General features: G+C 49.8%; 4 protein-coding genes and 1 pseudogene across 4 annotated transcripts; 4 read left to right on the top strand and 1 right to left on the bottom strand.

Annotated features, from left to right (window-relative positions):
• Positions 1-299: 299 nt before the first annotated feature.
• Positions 300-1,008, top strand: LOC120662956 (annotated as a pseudogene).
• Positions 1,009-1,460: 452 nt separating this feature from the next.
• LOC120662036 (golgin subfamily A member 6-like protein 2) lies at positions 1,461-3,064 on the top strand. Its single transcript, XM_039941095.1, has one exon. It carries the CDS (start codon positions 1,762-1,764, stop codon positions 2,725-2,727), a length of 966 nt encoding a protein of 321 aa, XP_039797029.1. The 5' UTR covers positions 1,461-1,761; the 3' UTR covers positions 2,728-3,064.
• Positions 3,065-7,320: 4,256 nt separating this feature from the next.
• LOC120662034 (TVP38/TMEM64 family membrane protein slr0305-like) lies at positions 7,321-12,657 on the top strand. The gene is made up of 9 exons (XM_039941094.1): positions 7,321-7,866; positions 8,156-8,217; positions 8,473-8,527; positions 8,630-8,728; positions 9,079-9,165; positions 9,317-9,433; positions 9,885-9,977; positions 10,784-10,814; positions 12,224-12,657. The coding sequence occupies exons 1-9, from the start codon at positions 7,771-7,773 to the stop codon at positions 12,397-12,399; spliced, it is 816 nt and encodes a 271-aa protein (XP_039797028.1). The 5' UTR covers positions 7,321-7,770; the 3' UTR covers positions 12,400-12,657.
• Positions 12,658-15,095: 2,438 nt separating this feature from the next.
• Positions 15,096-15,658, top strand: LOC120662955 (protein trichome birefringence-like 11). The gene is made up of 2 exons (XM_039941998.1): positions 15,096-15,214; positions 15,322-15,658. The coding sequence occupies exons 1-2, from the start codon at positions 15,096-15,098 to the stop codon at positions 15,656-15,658; spliced, it is 456 nt and encodes a 151-aa protein (XP_039797932.1).
• A 346-nt stretch (positions 15,659-16,004) lies between these two features.
• LOC120662954 lies at positions 16,005-16,761 on the bottom strand. The gene is made up of 2 exons (XM_039941997.1): positions 16,573-16,761; positions 16,005-16,469 (listed from the first exon to the last, which is right to left on the bottom strand). The coding sequence occupies exons 1-2, from the start codon at positions 16,759-16,761 to the stop codon at positions 16,005-16,007; spliced, it is 654 nt and encodes a 217-aa protein (XP_039797931.1).
• Between the last annotated feature and the right edge of the window lie 1,894 nt (positions 16,762-18,655).

Here is an 18,655-nt window from a genome sequence, read left to right as displayed (position 1 = left end):
AGTTCTGCATGGCGTGTGAACGAGCAAAGTTGTCCAACGAACAAACCGAAGCCAAGACAGATTCCACCATAGTTACTAGTCACGCTGTCACTGATTTACTTCGTGGTTTCTGCAAAGACACCAAAATTCAATTCCAAAACATGGTGCATCTGAACTTCACCAAAATTCAATTGAAGAACAAAAAAAAATTGTGTTGGGGGGGGGGGGGGGGTGTCTTTTAGCATTTTTTGGTGGAATAGTCATGCAGGAAAATAAATTGGGTGCGTTCCGGGCGCACGGAGGGCCCTCCGTGCACCCCCATGCATGATCATGAGCAAGGAGAACCAGGCGGCGGTGGCGGCGACAAGAGCGCGTTCTACGGCTGCGAGTTCCACGGCTCCAGGACACGCTCTGCGACTTCCGGGGGTGGCACTACTTCCGCCGCTGCCTCGTCCGTGGTGGCATCGACTTCGTCTTCGGCTACGGCCAGTCCATCTACGTGGACTGCGCGCTCGTGTCGGCCATGCCGCCGGGGCCGCAGCCCGGGTGGCTGACCGCGCACGCGCGCGGCTCGACGCCGGGAGCCCCGGCGGGCTAGTGTTCAAGGGCCGCGCCGTGACGGGCACGGGCTGCATCTACCTCGGCCGCTCCTGGAACGGATGCGCCACCGTTCGTCTTCTACGGGACGTGCATGGACAACGTCGTCGTGCCGCTGGGGTGGAAGTCCTGGAATGCCGGCAATGGCGTGTAAGCAGTTGCCAACATATTGCCATGCACAAGACAAGCAGAGATCTATGCTAGTAAGTATTTGCTTAAGAGGAAATTTGTGTGTTTAATTAAGATGGAATTTAAAATTTCGTTTTCTGGTCACATGTCACGTTTCACGTTTGCAGAAGTTGGATGCACCGGGCCAGGATCGGATATGAGTAGAAGAGAGAGGGTTGGGAGAAACATTTGACTCACGAGGCGGTGAAAAGATTTGTGGACAGAAAATTCATTGATGACGGCTGGCTGTCAACACAGCCATAGCTGCTAGCTTAGCTGATACTAGTTGCTGGAATAATATAATGGCATGCAAAGATTTAGAGGTGCTTAGGTGAAATAAACTGCGAACAGTCATCAAATATACTCAACCTACGATTCAAAAAAAAAATACTCAAACCTATTTCTACTACATATGTGAATCTCAAAGTTATTTAATGGAAAATAGCATGAGGTCGCTTAAACAAGGCGTGCGTGTGCGCCTTTGGCAACCATGTGGCCCCACACACTTGCTTGGGCGTCCAGATTGCCGACACAAATCGATCAAAAAACCCTTGTCTGGCCAAGGTCGTCCAACCCGGAGGCGAAATGGGGTCCTCCTCGTCAGGCTCAAGCTCAACAGGGAGAGGCAGATCATCGCACAGAGCCAAAAAGGCCCGGAGCAGGTGTCAATTAAACTAAGCAAGTCACACAAAGATCATCGACCTGACGAACTCGTCGTGCTCACAGCACGAGTAAACAAAGTAGCGGACAAGACCGATGGAGAGCCATGGTGGTCACACGGCGAGCATGGGGCACCTACAACTCATCAACCTTCCCCTCTACTCCCATTCCCGCACGAATCCAGCAACCATGCAAAGAGAGACATTCTCCGTGGCAGCTCGATCGCAACCACAACGGCATCGATGAGGTCGATCGATCCATATATATATAAAGCCGCGGCACGCATCTACCATCATCGAACACCAACTAGATTTCTTGGAGCATTAATTAATACGTACTCCCCCCTCTCGCTCCGCCATGCGCCGGCGGCCGGCCGGTTCAGCCATGGCTGCCCCGGCGCTCCACGTGGCGATCCTCGCCGCCGTCCTGCTGCTGCCGTTCCTCAGCGTGCCGGCGGAGGCGCAGACCAAGAAGTTCTGCCTCACCCAGTTCGCCATCGCCAGCCAGGCCTGCGCCATCCTGCCGCCCACCAGCCCGGAGCACCGTCACCACGATCACGACGACGACGAGGATGAGGATGAGGACGAGGATGAGGATGAGGACGAGGACGAGGATGAGGACGAGGACGAGGACGACGACAGTGGCGGAGGCGGAGGCGGCGGCGGCGGCGGCGGCGGTGGTGATGACGCTGGTGGTGGCGGTGATAGCGGTGGTGGCGGTGGTGGCGGCGGCGGCGATGGTGGTGGTGGCGGCGGCGAGCGCAATCAGAACAAGAAGAGTGGCGTCGTCAGCAAGCCGGCGGCGTCGAGCGGCGTCACCAGCAAACCCGCGTCGTCGATGATCACCGTCGAGGCGGAGGTGGACGCCGCCGACGAAGACGTCGCGGTCGCGCGCCGCAACGGCACCAGGCGCTCCGTGGGGAACCACACCCGAAGCGGCACTGGCGGCGTCACCCGCCGCCGACGCCGACGCTCCAGCAGGCGCCGCCGCCGACGCCACCGCCGTGGGCGTCTGCGCGACGGCGAGGACGGCGGCGACGAGGATGAGGATGAAGACGAGGACGAGGACGCAGACGAAGACGAGGATGAGGACGAGGACGAGGACGAGGACGACGACGATGACGGTGACGACGACGACGACGAGGACGAGGACAACGACCACCGCGCGTACAGGGACTGCTGCCGGTGGCTGAAGGAGGTGGAGCCCGACTGCGTGTGCGAGGCGCTGCTCCGCCTGCCGCCCTTCCTGGTGAAGCCGCAGCACAAGTACACCGTCAAGGTCGGGGACTCGTGCAAGTTCACCTACAGGTGCGGCGGAACTTGAGGGAAATGAGAGCGATCGATCAAGGTCTGGCATTTTCCTGTGCGCTACACTGCTACTGCTACGTATATAGGTAATATATATAATATCCATGACTCATAATCTGATCAACATCATCATCATCATCAAGTTTGTGTTCTTATCAAGACTGCAAAGTGCAAAGATTTGACAGAAACAATTGTGTCAGTAATGTGTCAGTCAGTGACTAGCATCGGCTGGCGTTTCAAAGAAAATTGTGTCTGTACCCGGAAACAATTGTGTGTTTAGTAGAGCAAGTGCAAAGATTTGACAGAAACAAAAAAAAAAGAAGCAAGAATAATGTGCCTTGTACTGGTATAAACATCGTGTGCTCATCAATTAGGATGTTTAATGGCAAGATATACATGTACAATTCAGTTGGTCGTCGGTTCTTAGTTGGAGTAAGATTGATCGGCCAACTGGTAGTTCAAACATGCTGGCCGGTTCGACTCCGCCTTAGCTTGTTCAGTACAATCTCTCGATGGCGCCAGCGACGGGGAGGAAGAGCCTGGGCGAGCTGTCCGCCGTGGTTTCAATTCAGAGAGGAACCCCGTTGAAGCAGTTCCAATTCAGATGGTGGACGGGGCACGAGGCCCCGATCGCGCCGCCGCGACCGTCATCGATCGTCGTCGAGGCCGCCAGGCAGTGGAGGAGAGGGACTCTGGCGAGACCCCGATCGCACCGCCGCGGCCATCGTCGGCGAGGCCGCCGACGGTGGAGGAGGGGTGGGTGGACTGGCGAGGTGACAGCAATGGCCGGCCCGCGCACATCACTGGACTCACGAGCCACAGCCCACGTTGATTAATGGGCTGCTATTTGGGCTTTCAAGCCCATGCGACGCACTAGCCCGACCTCCTCCGCTCGAATCCTACCGCTCGCTTCCGATCCGACGGCTGGAACGACCCCAAGAAATACCGTCCACCCCCTGGTCGGGGGACAAGCCACCGACCGGACCCATCCGCGGTCACCGCCCCCGCTCGCCGGGCGTCAGAGCTCGCCGAGGACGCGATTGCTCCACCGCACGGATGGTTCGCACCGAGGACGGCCATAGAACGACTGCCTGGCGCCGCCGCCCTCATCGTCGTCCCGCAGACAACGCGCCGCGCATCGGCCTGCGCGGCTGCGCCACGGCGGCGAAGCGCCAGGGCCACGCGCTCTTCGAAGCAAAAGTGCTTCTATTTGTCAAGCCATGGCGGCGAGGTGCAGTAATTGGTGAACATTTGGTCATTAGTGTAGAAGTGACAAGTGAGTGATCCGCAGATTGAGTTTGCGGAATCCCGACCATGCAGAAGAAGTGCCTTCAGGGCTTCAGCCCTGACAGGTACGAAATATAAACTGAATGTTCATGTTTATTTATGAGTGAACTGCTAATATGCCATTATCAACTGGTTTCAGTCGGTGCAGTAATGTGCCTCGAAATGCGATTGAGGAAATGCCAGCATGGAGAAACAGTGGTTTTAGCCATCAAGCAAGTGCACAAGTGAATGCCAGATCGAGCTAAATTCATCAGGCGTCGATGCATGCAGTGGACGCGAAACAGAAGAAGCCAACATCATAAGCTCGGAGCTTTCACCCAGTTAACAGCAGCGTACACGGATGGAGAGCACGCAGCTGTTGGGTTGGGTGGCATGCAGTGAGTCTGACGGCTGAGAACGGCGAGCTGTAAGCTTGTAACAACGACGCATCTGTAGAGCATGGAGCAACTCGTCGGTCGTGCGACAGCTGAACACGATGTCGAGGCCGGCCGGCGACAGGAAAGAAGAGCCCTGGCGAGCTGTTCGTTGGAGTTGTCGTCGCCGTTGGAGCGAAGCCCAGCGCATCAAACCCATATGAAGCACCAGCTAAACTCCCTCCCTGCTCGGATCTTGCAGATCGTTTGCCGATCCAACGGCTCCGTGCCCCCAGGGCTGGGGCACGAGACGCCGACCGCCCCCTCGCCGCGGTGACAGTGGCGCTCCCGCCTCCGTCCGCCGGCTGTTGGAGTGCGGCGCAGGTCAGAGGGCGCTGCTGACGACTCCTGCAGAACACGTGCCTGGAACGGCTGCTTGCCGGGCGCGCATCATCAACAGACGGCAGCCGGCGGATCAACGCGCCGCGTGTCGGCCTGCGTCACGGTGGCGACGCGCAACGGTCACGCGCTCTGGACTCCGAAACTGAAAGCCTCTCTTCCCTCGGACGTGTCTCCTGCAGTCAGCAGTCCTGCTCCGGCACCGGCAGCTCCAGCCGTGGCGGATAAGCGAGCTCTGATGCCCATTGCCCTGCTCCTCAAATTTGTTCGGAAGAAAAATGCCCATTGCCCAACGTCGTCACTGAAATCGTGGGATTGCTTCTCTGATTCCAAGCACAGATGCAAATAAAAATACAATTTCATCAGCCTTTGATCCGGAAAGCAGCACAGGAACGCAAAGCTAGGCGCAGCTGTAATCATGCATCTGCAGAGAATGGAGATGGAGAGCACCTCTCCTGTCGTGCTGGAGGCTGGAGCTGACCAGCGGATGCTGGCGACGGGGAGGAACCCGGGCGAGCTATCCGTCAGTTTCAGTTTTTTTTTTTTTTTTTTTGCGATCAATCAGTTTCAGGTCAATCCGCGGTGTAGCAACTTCCTGCTGAGCCTTTGTTTCGTAGCGATCGGCAAAATGGGCTTGGGCCTTCGAGGCCCCTCTGCACAACTTCACTGGGCTTCTTATTGGGCCTTTCAATCCCCTACTACGCACCGCTCGGATCCTGCCGTTCGTTGCCGATCCGACGGCCTCCGCGACGCCAGGGGTGGACGGTAAATGAAATACCGTCCACCCCTCAGCCCTCACCCCTGGGCGGGGACGGCGAAACACCGACCTTTTTGCTTCGCCGTGGCCCGTGGTCACCGCCGCTCCCTCCACTGTCCGCCGGCAGTTGGAGCGGAGCGCGTCGCAGACCGCGGTTGCTCCTCCGCGCCGTTCGCCACCGGAACGGCTGCCTGCCAGGGCGCCTGTGCGCCGCCCGCCATCGCACGGACGGAGGCCCGCGGATCATCGCAGGCAGGCATACGGAGCACTCTGCGACGTGGAGTTTCACAGGCGCGGTCATCGCCTTCCCCCTGCTGCTCCGCCGCAGGCTGATTGTTGAAGCTCAGGAAAGGGTCCGGGGAACGGCGTGATGTGATGGGCATAAACTCTTCTGCATCGCTGCCGACGTGCTCCGATCCGTTGTGCCTTCTTCAACCTTGCTGGCTGCGATGGAGTCGCTGGAAGCACAGTATGCAATCGGAAGAGAAGTCAGCAGGGCCAACTAGTCCAACTCAAATGGTCTCCGATCCGAGAGGCATGTCCTTTGCCTGCAGCAACAGGAGAATTGCATGCCAGATTATATACAGACCAAGAGCAAGAGATGATACGGATCGCCGGATCCGGGACCTTATTCATGACAAATCCAGGCTTTTGAACGGCACCAGGAAGGCGGCCATGGTCTGATACGCTGCGGTTTAGTCCCCGCTGCCCGCTACATGCTCTGTTATGGTTCCAGGCCTCCAGCGACCAGCGCCTGCCTCGCCGTCACCGCGCGCGTCGTTGAACACCACCATCAGCCGAAGAAGGTGCCGTTGACGGACACCGATAGACCTGCTCAGCAGACAGCAGAGCCGCGTCGGCTGCGCCGTGATCGCCGCCGTCGCGTTGGCTGTGTTCAGGCACGGCTCGTCGTTGTGGCTGGAGACGAGCTAAGCCTCCGACGGCCATAGGCGATGCCGGAATCAGTCCGAGCAGCAAGCAAGATGCATGCGTAGAGGATGAAAGTCGATCGAATCAGTATTATTCGGTGATGTTGATTTTATACCATTACGTTGATAATATAACGTAAGAGAAATATTTCATTAAACAAACGTAAGAGAAATAAATTGTCAAACACTACTTTTCAGGACTTTCTCATTCTTGAACAAGCCTTACAATTATGGACAGAGGGGATAATTGCACCCAGCATTTATGGTCAACTGGTTCTTAATTAAACCACGTACTACCCGTTTCTTCATTTTTCTCCCTCTCTCCTTGTGCATGTGACACCCTTTCTTCATTTTTTCCCCTTCTCTCCTGGTTAACTCTTATGCTACCTCATCTTTTTGTTTATGTGGCACCATATTTAATTCTATAGACACCATTTTACTAGGAGCATTGGGACTGGTCCAACCTGGCTTGAGGAGCTCTTTGCAGGTGATTACATTGCTTCTGAAACAAAGGAGATGAAAAAAATGCATGATCAGGCTGTGATTTTTTTTTAGATTTGACTTAAGTGTTCAATTCAACTTCACAACAATCCAAAAGGGAGTAGGTGCAAAATACTACAATTAAACTATTTCCCTCGTGAATATGATGATATATCAATCTTAATCTCATATTTTTGACCAAAGTTCAAAAAATTCTACATCTATAGAGATGCCGATAGTGATAGCCAAATTGTTTTCTCTCCCTCTCTTAGTAAACGTACTTTATTAATCAACCGATAGCAACTACATTATCCACGGGTTTGCTTAAGGACCCACCGGCCAGACTCCACCCGGTCACAGCTAGGGCCGGCCGGATCACGCCGCTTCACATCTGTCGGTGCTCGCCGGGGAAGGCGGCACGGTAGGTGAAAGCTAGGCGCGGCGTGCCAGCGAGCAAACTGCGAAGCGAAGGCTCGCTCTCCTCCCCCTCCCTCCGTCCTCCCCACCGGGAAAAAACGGAGGAAAAATCGAACCCGCACGCAAACGCAACGCCAACGCGTGCTGGACGCGAAGGGACGGGGCGCCTCCACCCGCCCTCCAGATCCAGCGCCACATCCACCATGAGCTGCGGCGGCGGGCGCGCGTGCTAGCCAGCGACCGAGCGGTGCGGAAGCGGAGGGTGAAGGGAGGGGGGGGGGGAGTGCAGATCCCCGGGGTTGTCAAATCTGGCAGGCGCCGCGGTGGGGCTGCGGGCGCGGGGGAGGGCGGGGGGCTGGGCGGACGGCGCGGAGGGCGGGGAGGGAGGGGAGGACTGCGGCAGGCTCAGGCCCTGGCGCAGGAGGCTGCTCGCGTCCATGGCGCTCTCGTGGCCCTCGGCCATCCGCCTCGCCGTCGCAGCCACCCTGCTCGTCGCCGTCGGAGTCGCGCTCTTCACGCTCCCCGTCGAGAAGGTGCGGGTCACTCCCCTCCTGTCACTGCGAATCGCCTCGTTTGGGATTCGGTGTCCGCCCTCTGCCGTATCGGGGTTGGCAACCTCCTGATGTGTGCGATCATGGGACGCGCACTTGGTAATCTGTTTAGCTTAACCTGGCTGTGTGGTTGATCATCCGATTGCTGAAATGTACCTTTGCTTACCCACTTGATTGGTTGAAACCTCAGGAGCATGAAGCTTAGAAGTTGGAATGTAGATTAATTTAAGCTTTGCATCAGATACTTATTTGTTTAAGTTTACACTGACAGATTTTAAAGGATTTTCTGGTTTGGATCAAGGAGAACTTGGGTCCATGGGGTCCTTTGGTGCTGTAAGTATCGAACTCCTTTGGTCATAATTAGATTAGTCTTGCATTTGCAACCAGACTGTAGGAGCACATGAGTGCTACACTCCACTACAAAGCTTTCCATTGACCACACATCCCAGTATCTATCCACCCCTTAAATAAACCCCACATAGAAGATATGCAGTAGAGTTTATTTTTCATGTCTGGTGTTTGGTTTGCACTTATTATCACCCTTATTCCTTTCTAAATTCCAACTATTCATGATGTGTATTATTACAGGGCCCTTGCTTACATCCCTCTGACGGTCTTAGCTGTTCCAGCATCAATTCTTACAGTACGTGCAATTTCCATTTCCTATTGTTACGAGCCTTGCCTTTTTTTAATAGCCTTCAGTTGTTAAATCACCCTTTTAAGTTGCTACAATTTTATTTCCCAGCTTGGAGGGGGCTATCTTTTCGGCTTGCCTGTTGGGTTTGTTGCTGATTCCATTGGAGCAACAATTGGTGCAACTGCTGCATTTCTTCTAGGCAGGACGGTATGATTTTTTTAAATGTTGCTCTAACTTGCCAACCACATATTGCACAGATAGATTATAGATAAAACATGCCAAGTGCTAAAGCAATTCATTGCATCTGTGTAGTCATCCAGCCACTGGTTTCATTCATGTTATCAAGTGTGTATTTGTCGTGTGCATGCCTTTTTTTTGTCTTGAGTTTCAACTGCAGGCACATTAAATATAATTTGGTACAACTTATGCACCTTATTTTGGTGAATAAATGTATGTTGGGTAGATCATCGATTCATCGTGCACTATTAAGTTCAATACCACTGTATAGTTGCACTATTACATTTCTGATAGCTTAGTAGTTTATACTATTGCTGCAGATTGGGAGGCCTTATGTTCTGTCCAAATGCGAAGATTATCCCAAGTTTCAAGCAGTAGCTATTGCAATCCAAAGGTCTGGCTTCAAGGTAACTTCTTGCAGTCAGTAGGTTTTGGACATGGCATTCGCTGAAAAGTAACAGTTGACTGACATTCACTATTTGGTTTGCCATGTAACCATATTGTGAACTTGTTTGATTCATATACACAATTTCACTAAGGCTTCTAAGATATGTGCAGATCGTGTTGCTACTGAGGCTTGTACCTTTACTTCCGTTCAACATGTTGAACTACTTGTTGTCTGTCACTCCTGTTGGCATTGGAGAATACATGCTGGCTTCTTGGCTAGGAATGATGGTATGCTTCAGCTTTTTACCTTTATACGTACTCTTTACTGGTGGTTACTGTCGCATTTCATCTCTAGACAAATGATTAAGACAAAAAAAGGTTTCATTGCTGTATTATCGCACCAGGCTACTTGCACATATTAGCTATGTCATTGAGAGCTCTTCTCTTTGTAACCATCTGCTACATTCTTTGCATAATTACAACCATTTGTGTTCTATCAGGCTTTTGCATATTTTGCTGTATTAAACTTTCCTATCACGAATGTACTATTGTCCTTTGGTGTTTCTTATCGGTACTTTACTTCTTATTTTATTGACATATTGACACAGAAAACTTTGCAGCTAATAACAAGATAATTGGCTAATTTGCAGCATTAAATCACCTTTTTCATTTCTGTACTGATCTTAGCCCAGAAAGGCAATGTTACTGTTCATCTTTGCTAACTATTCTTGTTTTGCAGCCAATCACCCTCGCTTTGGTATATGTTGGAACAACACTGAAAGATCTATCAGATGTGACACATGGGTGGAGTGAGATCTCAACTACTCGATGGGTGAGTAATATACATTATTTCAGATGGCTGCATTGTGCTGTGACATGTCACACATTTGGCTTGTGTTTTGTAACTACTAGTTCATACGAATTTTCTGAATATGGAATAAATAACTTTTCATCAAGAAAGAAGAATATCATTAGGCTATTCATTGTGTTTTTTTATCTATCTTTGGTTCCTCCATGAATATGATTCATTAAATACGTTTGTTCGCATACTCTATTTGTTGTTTATCAGACATAATTAGATGATGACCGAGACCTATTGATAAAGCTTGTCCATCCACGCTTGCTGTGCATCTGATTTAATAAGTTCTTTCATCAAAGAACCTCTGGGAAATATATGCAGTTATCTTGTTCATTTTCACTTGTACTCTTCAATGAGTAATTTCATCATGGGATGTGTGATTTGAAGTTGAGGTGAAACTTTTGACGGTGACTGACTGCCCCATTCTTAAATGTTGCAGTGGTTCTATGTTAATTGGTTGATTAGTCTGCATTTGATTTTGTGGGGTTGCACACTTGCACTGGAAGTACATGGAACTGTTATGTCTAGAATTCTGTCTTAGTTTTTAGCGGAGATATGTAAGGAAAACATTGAGCATCCAATATGGACAAGCAGACAAGTGCTACAGGAAAAGAAAAGTTCTGTTCTTGAGTGTATGAACAGAGTTAGGAAAACATCTGATCACCCACAAATCAAATATTGCCCATAAAGTTATTCCTCATTTGCATCTCAGAATTAGATTATTTTTGTACATGACTTCCTGGTAACTTATGCTGACACCTATTCTTGTTTCTTTTCAGATTCTGATAATATCTGGATTTGTATTCTCTGGTAAGTGCCATTTTCTTCCTTGCAGATTCTGATTATATCTGGTTTTAATTGTCCTTTAGTCTATACTATACTATATCTAAAAGCTCCAAGAATTGGAGCTCCCTCATGAATTGAGGCCCCACGTGGGACCCGCGTGCTGTTTAGGTGGGCCCCAAATGGGACCCGCGTGCTATTCACGTGGCCCCGCGCACATTTAGTGGGACCCACACTTTGGGGCCCACTTAGTGGGACCCACATCATTTGGGACCCATGCACATTTAGTGTGGCCCACTTAGTGGACCCACGGTACTATTAAGTACCTCCATCATTTGAAAAAAAATTATCGATGGTGATTTCGTATAGAAAATATAAAATAAATTTATCTTTTTTTATATATGAAAATAATAACTTTGTACACCACGTTCATCTATGATAGCTCTAATACTTTTTTGTAATTTGTTTCCCGTACATAAATTCAAAAAATAGGATCGTACTATTCTTTCATCACTAATTTTATCTTTATATAGTACGTTAATCTGTCAGCTATTTTTACTAACACCTAGAAGTCAACGAATTTCTAAGAAAAAAGTTATACAGTGCTTAGATGACCATTATGATAGCATAAAATATCTAAATTTAATATTGGATTGAGTACAACAAGATAATAAATTTATGTTTCATCATTTTTCAAGTTAATATCTTTCGGATAGATGCGCATCACGCGTCAACCTGCCTAGTTATATCTAATATGTAAACGAAAACTAACATTATAATTTCAATCAAAATTTTTGTTGTCCTGAAAATTATCAAGCCAGTTGACTTAAAGTCGTTTTTTTTTAATCTTAGCTTTCCAATGCATCAGCATTTTGTGAGTTTTTTGGGTCATTCTCCTTCCGGAGTTGTACATAGTTCAAGAATATGTCTTTGATCTTATTCTCATCCTAGAAACTATAAGTCCTAGGATATTGAAAACATACTTGGTATTGATTTCTGAATCTGTATATAAGGAACATAACACATGCTGAATTCTGAGACAGGATTCTCTGTATTGTCTGATTATGGATGGATGACCAACCAAATCTGATTTTGGTGATGTTGGTATAGCTTCAGGCCTTGAGGAGCAGATAAAATTGATATACTAACTGACTTTAATTGGAATTCTAGAAGGTCGTTGGGACTTGATAATCCAATTCTATTAATACATGCCCCTTAGGTAGCCAGATAACAAACAGAGCTGCCCTCAACTCTAGTCCTTCCGTTCAGCTTAATGGATTTTATGTCAGGGTTTGCAGCATTCTGTGTCCAATACCTTTTTTTTAAAGCAAATTTGAAGAATTTCTGTTAAATTCCATTGCAAAGTATTGCTTTTGTATTACCTCAACTGCAAGGCTCTCCTTTATATGCTGACCGTTTGCACTGTGATCATGCAGTTGTCTTGATTATCTGCGTCACGAAAGTTGCAAAATCATCTCTGGAGAAAGCATTGGCTGAGAATGGAGAGGTTGACGTTGGAACCTCGCAGCTTCCTGTGGTAGCCTCTCCATCGGATCTACAGCAACCTCTTGTAATCAAGATTGACACATCAAATGAAGATCATGAAAAGTAAAAGTGTTGTTTGCTACTTCAGATGTACATTCTTTGGCTGTTGAATCTGTAGCACCAAATATAACCATAGCTCTTGTTGGAGGCCAATTGGGGCCGTGAAAGGGTAAAAAAAGCAACCCAAAAAGTGAGAAAACCAGGATGCGTTTGACTGATAGGTAATAGTATTACAGTATACACTGTTTAAATCCACGTGCTACCTTACCTTTGATGGAAAAACAATTGTAGTCTTAAGTGATTTTTGTTCCCTGACTGACAAGCTTCTCAGGTGTGACGTTTGCATTCGATGTCTGAATTAACTTGTTAGACATACAACGTTGGTGGGATTGTGCGAATAGAGAAATTTCCAGCTGATTACATATGCTTCGTACAATCAGGATGCTTCGCAGAAATGTGCTAGTACCTAATCTCTCCATACTTGAAAAGAATATCGTTTTTGGACAGCGATACGGTCTCCAAAGCTTAATTTTGACTTCTTATTTTTATAAAAATATTTATCGCAAAGTGATATATTTATATTTTTATGAAAATATTTTCAAGACAAATCTATTCATATGATTTTTGTATTTTGAAACTCAACAATTTAAAAGTTATTCATGATTTATGTTTCCAATATTTGACTCATTTTGTCCAAAACGATATTCTTTTCGAGTACGGAGGAAGTACCTGTCTCTCCGACGATGACGACGAGCCGGTCCCTGTTAATCGCGTTTGCCGTTTGCCCAGGTCTTGGCGGAAAACTGGCTCGGGCACCAGGTGCTGCCTCTGCTTGTGTAATTGAGTGAGTTTGGCGAACTGCGTTGCACTTGCAGTACGCCACATCTTTTGTCCGAACTGTGATAATAAAGGCAAGAAAGATCGGCCTAGTGTCAAACAGTGCGGGGGGGGGGGGGGGGGGGGGGGGGGAGTACACAGGTTCATTCAAACCTGCCCGACTTCGAAAAGGATGCCGGCCCGGCCCAGTCGCATCCCAGGTTTAGTGGGGCGAAAATCGTGAAGGGGATAACCGTCGTACAATCACGCACGCACTAGGCCAATAACATATGGGCCAGCCCGTTACACCTAAGGCCCAAGACTGCGACAACCCTTGAGAATTTTGACAAATTGCTTTGAGACTTGTCCCCCATCGCTCGCGCGAACTGAACTAAACGTGATAATAAACCGCCGTCCACGGTCTCTCCTACACCTCATGGTAAGCGGGGTTAGCAATCCAAACTCATACATGCAAAAATTCCTGGATTCCTAGTGCACTACATGTTGCGCTTAGCTCTTATTTTTTTTAAAAAAAACTTCCATTTTCCTTTTTGTGCGCGCAGCAGCAGAGCAGCAGGCAGGACGCTGCCAAATGCCTCGACGCCTTGCAGGGGTTCCAAGCCGGCCGGACCGCCAAGTATGCAGACTGCTCTTTACCTTTAAAGCCCACCCGCCGCCGTCGCTGTCTTCCCTCGGGCTCACCGGAGTGGATTTCCCACGCACCAATCCGCCGCGCCGATTCTTCCCCCGATCCGTCTCCGGCATCGTCCCTTCTGCGTAATCAACTACCCAAGGACGAGGGAACAAAAACAGCCGTGTCCCTCGGACACAAGAACGGAAACAACGAGGACGAAGGGAACAACAAGTTAGCGCCGCGCGCCATCTGCCATGGCACCCCACTGCCGCCGGTGAAGGCCTGCGGCAAGTTGGGGGGAGATGGAGATGGCGAGCGCGCGGAGGAGGGCGAACAACAAGCCGCAGGGCGGCGGCGGCGGCGACCAGCAGATCGCGCTGTGGGGCGCCTGCGTGCTCCTCTCCTCCATCTCGCTGCTCGTCGCCGCCGCCTCCTCGGGGCTCAGCGCCGCGAGTCTCACAGGCCGGGAGGTCGGCGCGCTCGTCAGGGCCGCGACCACGACCACGACCACGAGCGGCGCTTCCGTCGTTCACGGCGCGGGTGGGGACGGCGGCGGCGGCGGCGGCAGGTACTGCAGCAACGATGACGACCTGCTCCGCAGCATGTCCGTGGACGGGGAGTGGGTGCGCGACGCCGACGCGCTGTACGAGCCCGGGCAGTGCCCGTTCGTCGACGTGGGGTTCCGGTGCAGCGAGAACGGCCGGCCGGACGGCGAGTACGCCAAGTGGAGGTGGCGGCCGACGCGCTGCACGCTGCCACGGTTCGACGCCGGACATCCTGGTGTTCAACACGGGCCACTGGTGGAACCAGGAAAGGCTGCAGCGACTGTAAGTACTGTCACGGCCGCCTAAACTGCATTCCTTCCGTCTACAGATTGCGATCATTCCCTTTCTATTAAAACCGTAAATTGCCCACATGATTGCACAAGTTCTCTTCAAAATTATTCATCTACTCCTAGTATCACTTGGTACTTCAGTTTACCTGGCAAGAATTGTGATTGACCTCTGATCCACTGTTAATTGTTGTTTATTTATAATATTTTTTGACAGTAATAATAGGAAAAAGAAAGCAATTAATGCCTAAGGATAAATAGGAAACCATTAATAACGCAGTTAATGTTTTTAAAACTTAGCTAATGATAGGGTTCGGGTCACCTACGGCAGAAAGGTAGTATCATCCATTTTGAAATTTGGAGCACCCTAGCTAAAATCTTCCAGCACGTCAAACTTGTGTGCCAGACATTTCATACACGTTTGTTTCCTGTGCTGTAAAGAGGATGCTACTTCCAGGACGGCAAGAAGCTGCGGCTGAACATGAGCGTCGAGGAGGCCTACCAAAGGGCGATGGGCACACTGCAGAAATGGGTCCAGAAGGAAGTGAACGCCGCCAAAACACTGGCGGTGCTCCGGACGTACTCGCCGGCACACGTAAGGTCAGCACGCAGCTTCTGCAGTTCTGCACGGCACCAACAACTTTAATTTGTTCGACCAACAATTTGAAGGTTGTGACATCCGGCCGAGCTCTATCCATGCCCAACAGGTTGACGGACCGTACTGGATGGTGTGCCGCGGAGACGCTGCCGGAGCTGAACGCTTCCAGGATCGCCCTGCACCGGTGGCCGGGCGTTCTGAACCCGGCCTTTGAGGCGTCGAGGAAGAAGCAGCAGCACGCCGCGGCGGAGCTGCACGTGCTGAACGTCACCCTGATGACGGCGCAGAGGAGGGACGGCCACCCGTCGGTGTACAACGTCGCGCCGCCGTCGAGGGCGCCGGCGGCGGGGCAGAGGGCGGACTGCAGCCACTGGTGCCTGCCCGGCGTGCCGGACGCGTGGAACGAGCTCCTCTACGCTCTGATCGTCAGGAGATTCTCGTCGTGACGGTGACCTTAACTTGTGGCAAGTGCGAGCGAGACCATTCGCATTTGCAAACTCCGTCAAGTGGTCTGCTTAGAAAGATTTAAAATTTTTGCATGTACATATTGTTCACAAAAAGTTCAACGTAAAGCCATCGTGCAGGATAATTCAATGACGATCGCAACTGAACGACGAAGTCCTAGATACAGAACAGTTTCAAGTCTGAAGACAAGAACCACATTGTTTGATCACCAGCAAATAAAAGGCTTATTACAAGCCAGATGAAGAATAATAGTATGCTAATGATTTACAGTTTGCTTCTGAAAGTAATGCCATTGGTGTGCTTACAAGTCACAAAAGTACTAGTTACTTACAACCCTTGTCGATTGACATTGCTGAGGCCTCTGACCCATTGGCGGCACAACAGTTGTTTTGCTGCAGCCACAAGATCGGCGAGAGGTTCCTTGTGCTCCATGATTCCTGTATTCCCCAAGAAGATCCTGTACCTTTCAACCCTTGAGGGTGTCCGCTCTACCATCAACAGTGCTTCCATCATGCAGTATTGGTTGAAAGCATCGGCATAGTGAGAACTACAGGCCATCAGCTGTATGGCTTGCTCAATTACAACCCTCCTGATTCCAGGGCAATGGACAGCTGGGTTCATGTTTGCTCTCAGCGCATCGACAAGCCTCTTCACGAATATTTCCTTACGGTGACCATTCTCTAGTTCTCGGGCAAAATCTTCAGGAATGACTTTACAAATTTGTGCACTAAGGCCAATGAGGACCTCGAGTTCAGCACCTTCTGTTTCTGCATCCACTATTGCATCAAGAATCTGGTATTAAAGTAAGAAAATGTAGGTTAATAATGAGCTAGTAGTTAACATGGAAAGACTGCTTCTAGTTTGTAAATTTGTAGCTTGAATAAGAATGTCTCACCTTACGCAAAGTTTCACATAGTTTTCTCAGTTCCGAGCTGCTGAGCTCTGGTTGCATGTGCTGGAACACATTCTGCAACAGTCTAGCTGCCACACATCTATTATTATTTCCACAGATCATACTTGCCAGTTCTCCAATGGCATTGCCTGCTTCCATCAGCATAGCTGCACAGTTATCGGCACTCTCCATTGCCAGCAATGCAAGTGCTTGCCCGGCAACCTTTTGCAGCAACCGATTTGCATTCTTACATGAGGTTGCAGATGGTTTGAGAAATGCGTCCATCAATCTGCCAATGATCACTTGGATGCGCCCGATCTCCTTGCTTGTGTTTGCATCAAGGGCAAGGTTCCTGAGGATTCCTATCACCAGCTTCCTGACTCCTTGGCTGCTGAATCTGTCCTCCAAGATATCCGCGAGATTTCTCAGTAGTAAAGGATGTTCAGAGATCTTGTGGCGTAGTGTTATGCCAACCTCCCCGCCAGTTTTTGAGAGCCTTTTCAACAATTTAAGAGATGATCGCATCAGTATCTTCTGCTGCACCTCATTGGTGTTCTTTGCGTAACTTTTGTAGGATGTGAACCCAATGATCTTGGGGATGAGGCCTGCTACTCTGGTCATCTCCACACAGTTGTCCTGATCGCAACAAAGGCCGTCAAGAATTGACAGTCCCAGAGCAGGGAGGTGATCATGGTCGACATCTGGCTCTTCCTGGGCAGTTGACCAGAGCCCTGTAATCCGTTGCCAGCATCGGAGGAAGCAGGAGTTCTGCTCTTTCATGCCAACTTGCTGGGTCGAATGGGATTCTGTCTCCATTAAGCCACTTGGGTCGTCCCAAAGTGGGTTTTGCCTTTGCCCTGGGTTACCATCTTCCATAGCCAACCCATGATTTTGCTCATGGATATGCATCAAATCCATAGCTATATCTTGCGTTTTGTCCTGCTCATCATCTGTGTCCAGAAGTGTGTTTTCTCTTTCCGATTCTCCGTCAACATCCAGAAGTGAAGATACAAACTGTATAGTTCCAGGGACACTGACTGTTCGGAGGCTCTTTGCAAGCTCAGCAACGACTCTCGCTGCAGACAATCTGACAGCTCTATCCGCGGGGCTTGTCCAGTCCAACATTTCGATTAATCTGGCCACCGTATTCATGGATGCTTTGAGTTTCAAAACTAGCAGTGTCCTCGTCGGTTCCATCCGTAGAAGACTTTGCATCACCCCAATCCCATGGAGCTGCCTCTTGGGTGAGTCCGAGTTTATGGAGTCCATGGCAAAGCTGGTGAGGCTGATCTTTTTCGGAGCTAGCACATCTTTCTCCATGCATTTCTCCAAGGCGTATGCGTAGTACAAACTTATACATTCCTCTCCACATCGACCTCTAAATCCACCATGACGGGCAAGGGCTCTCCGTGGGATGAAGGAGAAGATCTCGAGCAAGCATGCTACAAAGTAGAGCATTCCCTGGAGAAACACCATCCAGTAGAAGATACTTAGTGATGGTCCAAGGTTTGTCTTGTCAGGATCATCTGGATTATCTCCATAGTAGTCATGTGGTACAATGCGCACCAGTGAGAGCACTATCCGTGCAACTGCTGCTGGAATCTGAAAGCTGCCGATTGACACGAGCACTAAAGCATATACTTCGTACAGAAACTCCACTAGCTGAATTCTTGGGTGGCTGGGCATGAACACCAACATCACCAGCTCAACAAACATGCACATGTTCAGAAGTACTCGACGCCAAAATACGTGCTTGCTGCCCAGAGCATGTTCTGCCAGTTTGATGATTCTTGGGAAACGTAGCCTGCTGATGGTAAGCAGCAGCACTACTAGAAATAACAACAGTGTGAGCACGATCCACTTTCTGGTGTGAGTGTAAGTCATGAACTTGAGTGATAAGGGAACCAGCAACATGACTGCAACTAAGGGGGCACAAAGAGAGATGGCGCGGCGTAGCGGTTTGGAGAGCAATTTTAGAGCTCCTGAAGACTGAAATAGGCCAACTAAAGATGGACCAATCATAATCGTAAGCATGCAGTATTCCAAAGGTAACTGTAGTAGGCAGACCAACATGTAGTTGTAAACA

This window comes from Panicum virgatum, chromosome 2N, assembly GCF_016808335.1.
Source record: "Panicum virgatum strain AP13 chromosome 2N, P.virgatum_v5, whole genome shotgun sequence".
Taxonomy (NCBI): Eukaryota; Viridiplantae; Streptophyta; class Magnoliopsida; order Poales; family Poaceae; genus Panicum; species Panicum virgatum.
The sequence above is the reverse complement of the archived record's forward strand: the minus strand, read 5'-3'. Positions and strand labels throughout refer to the sequence as shown.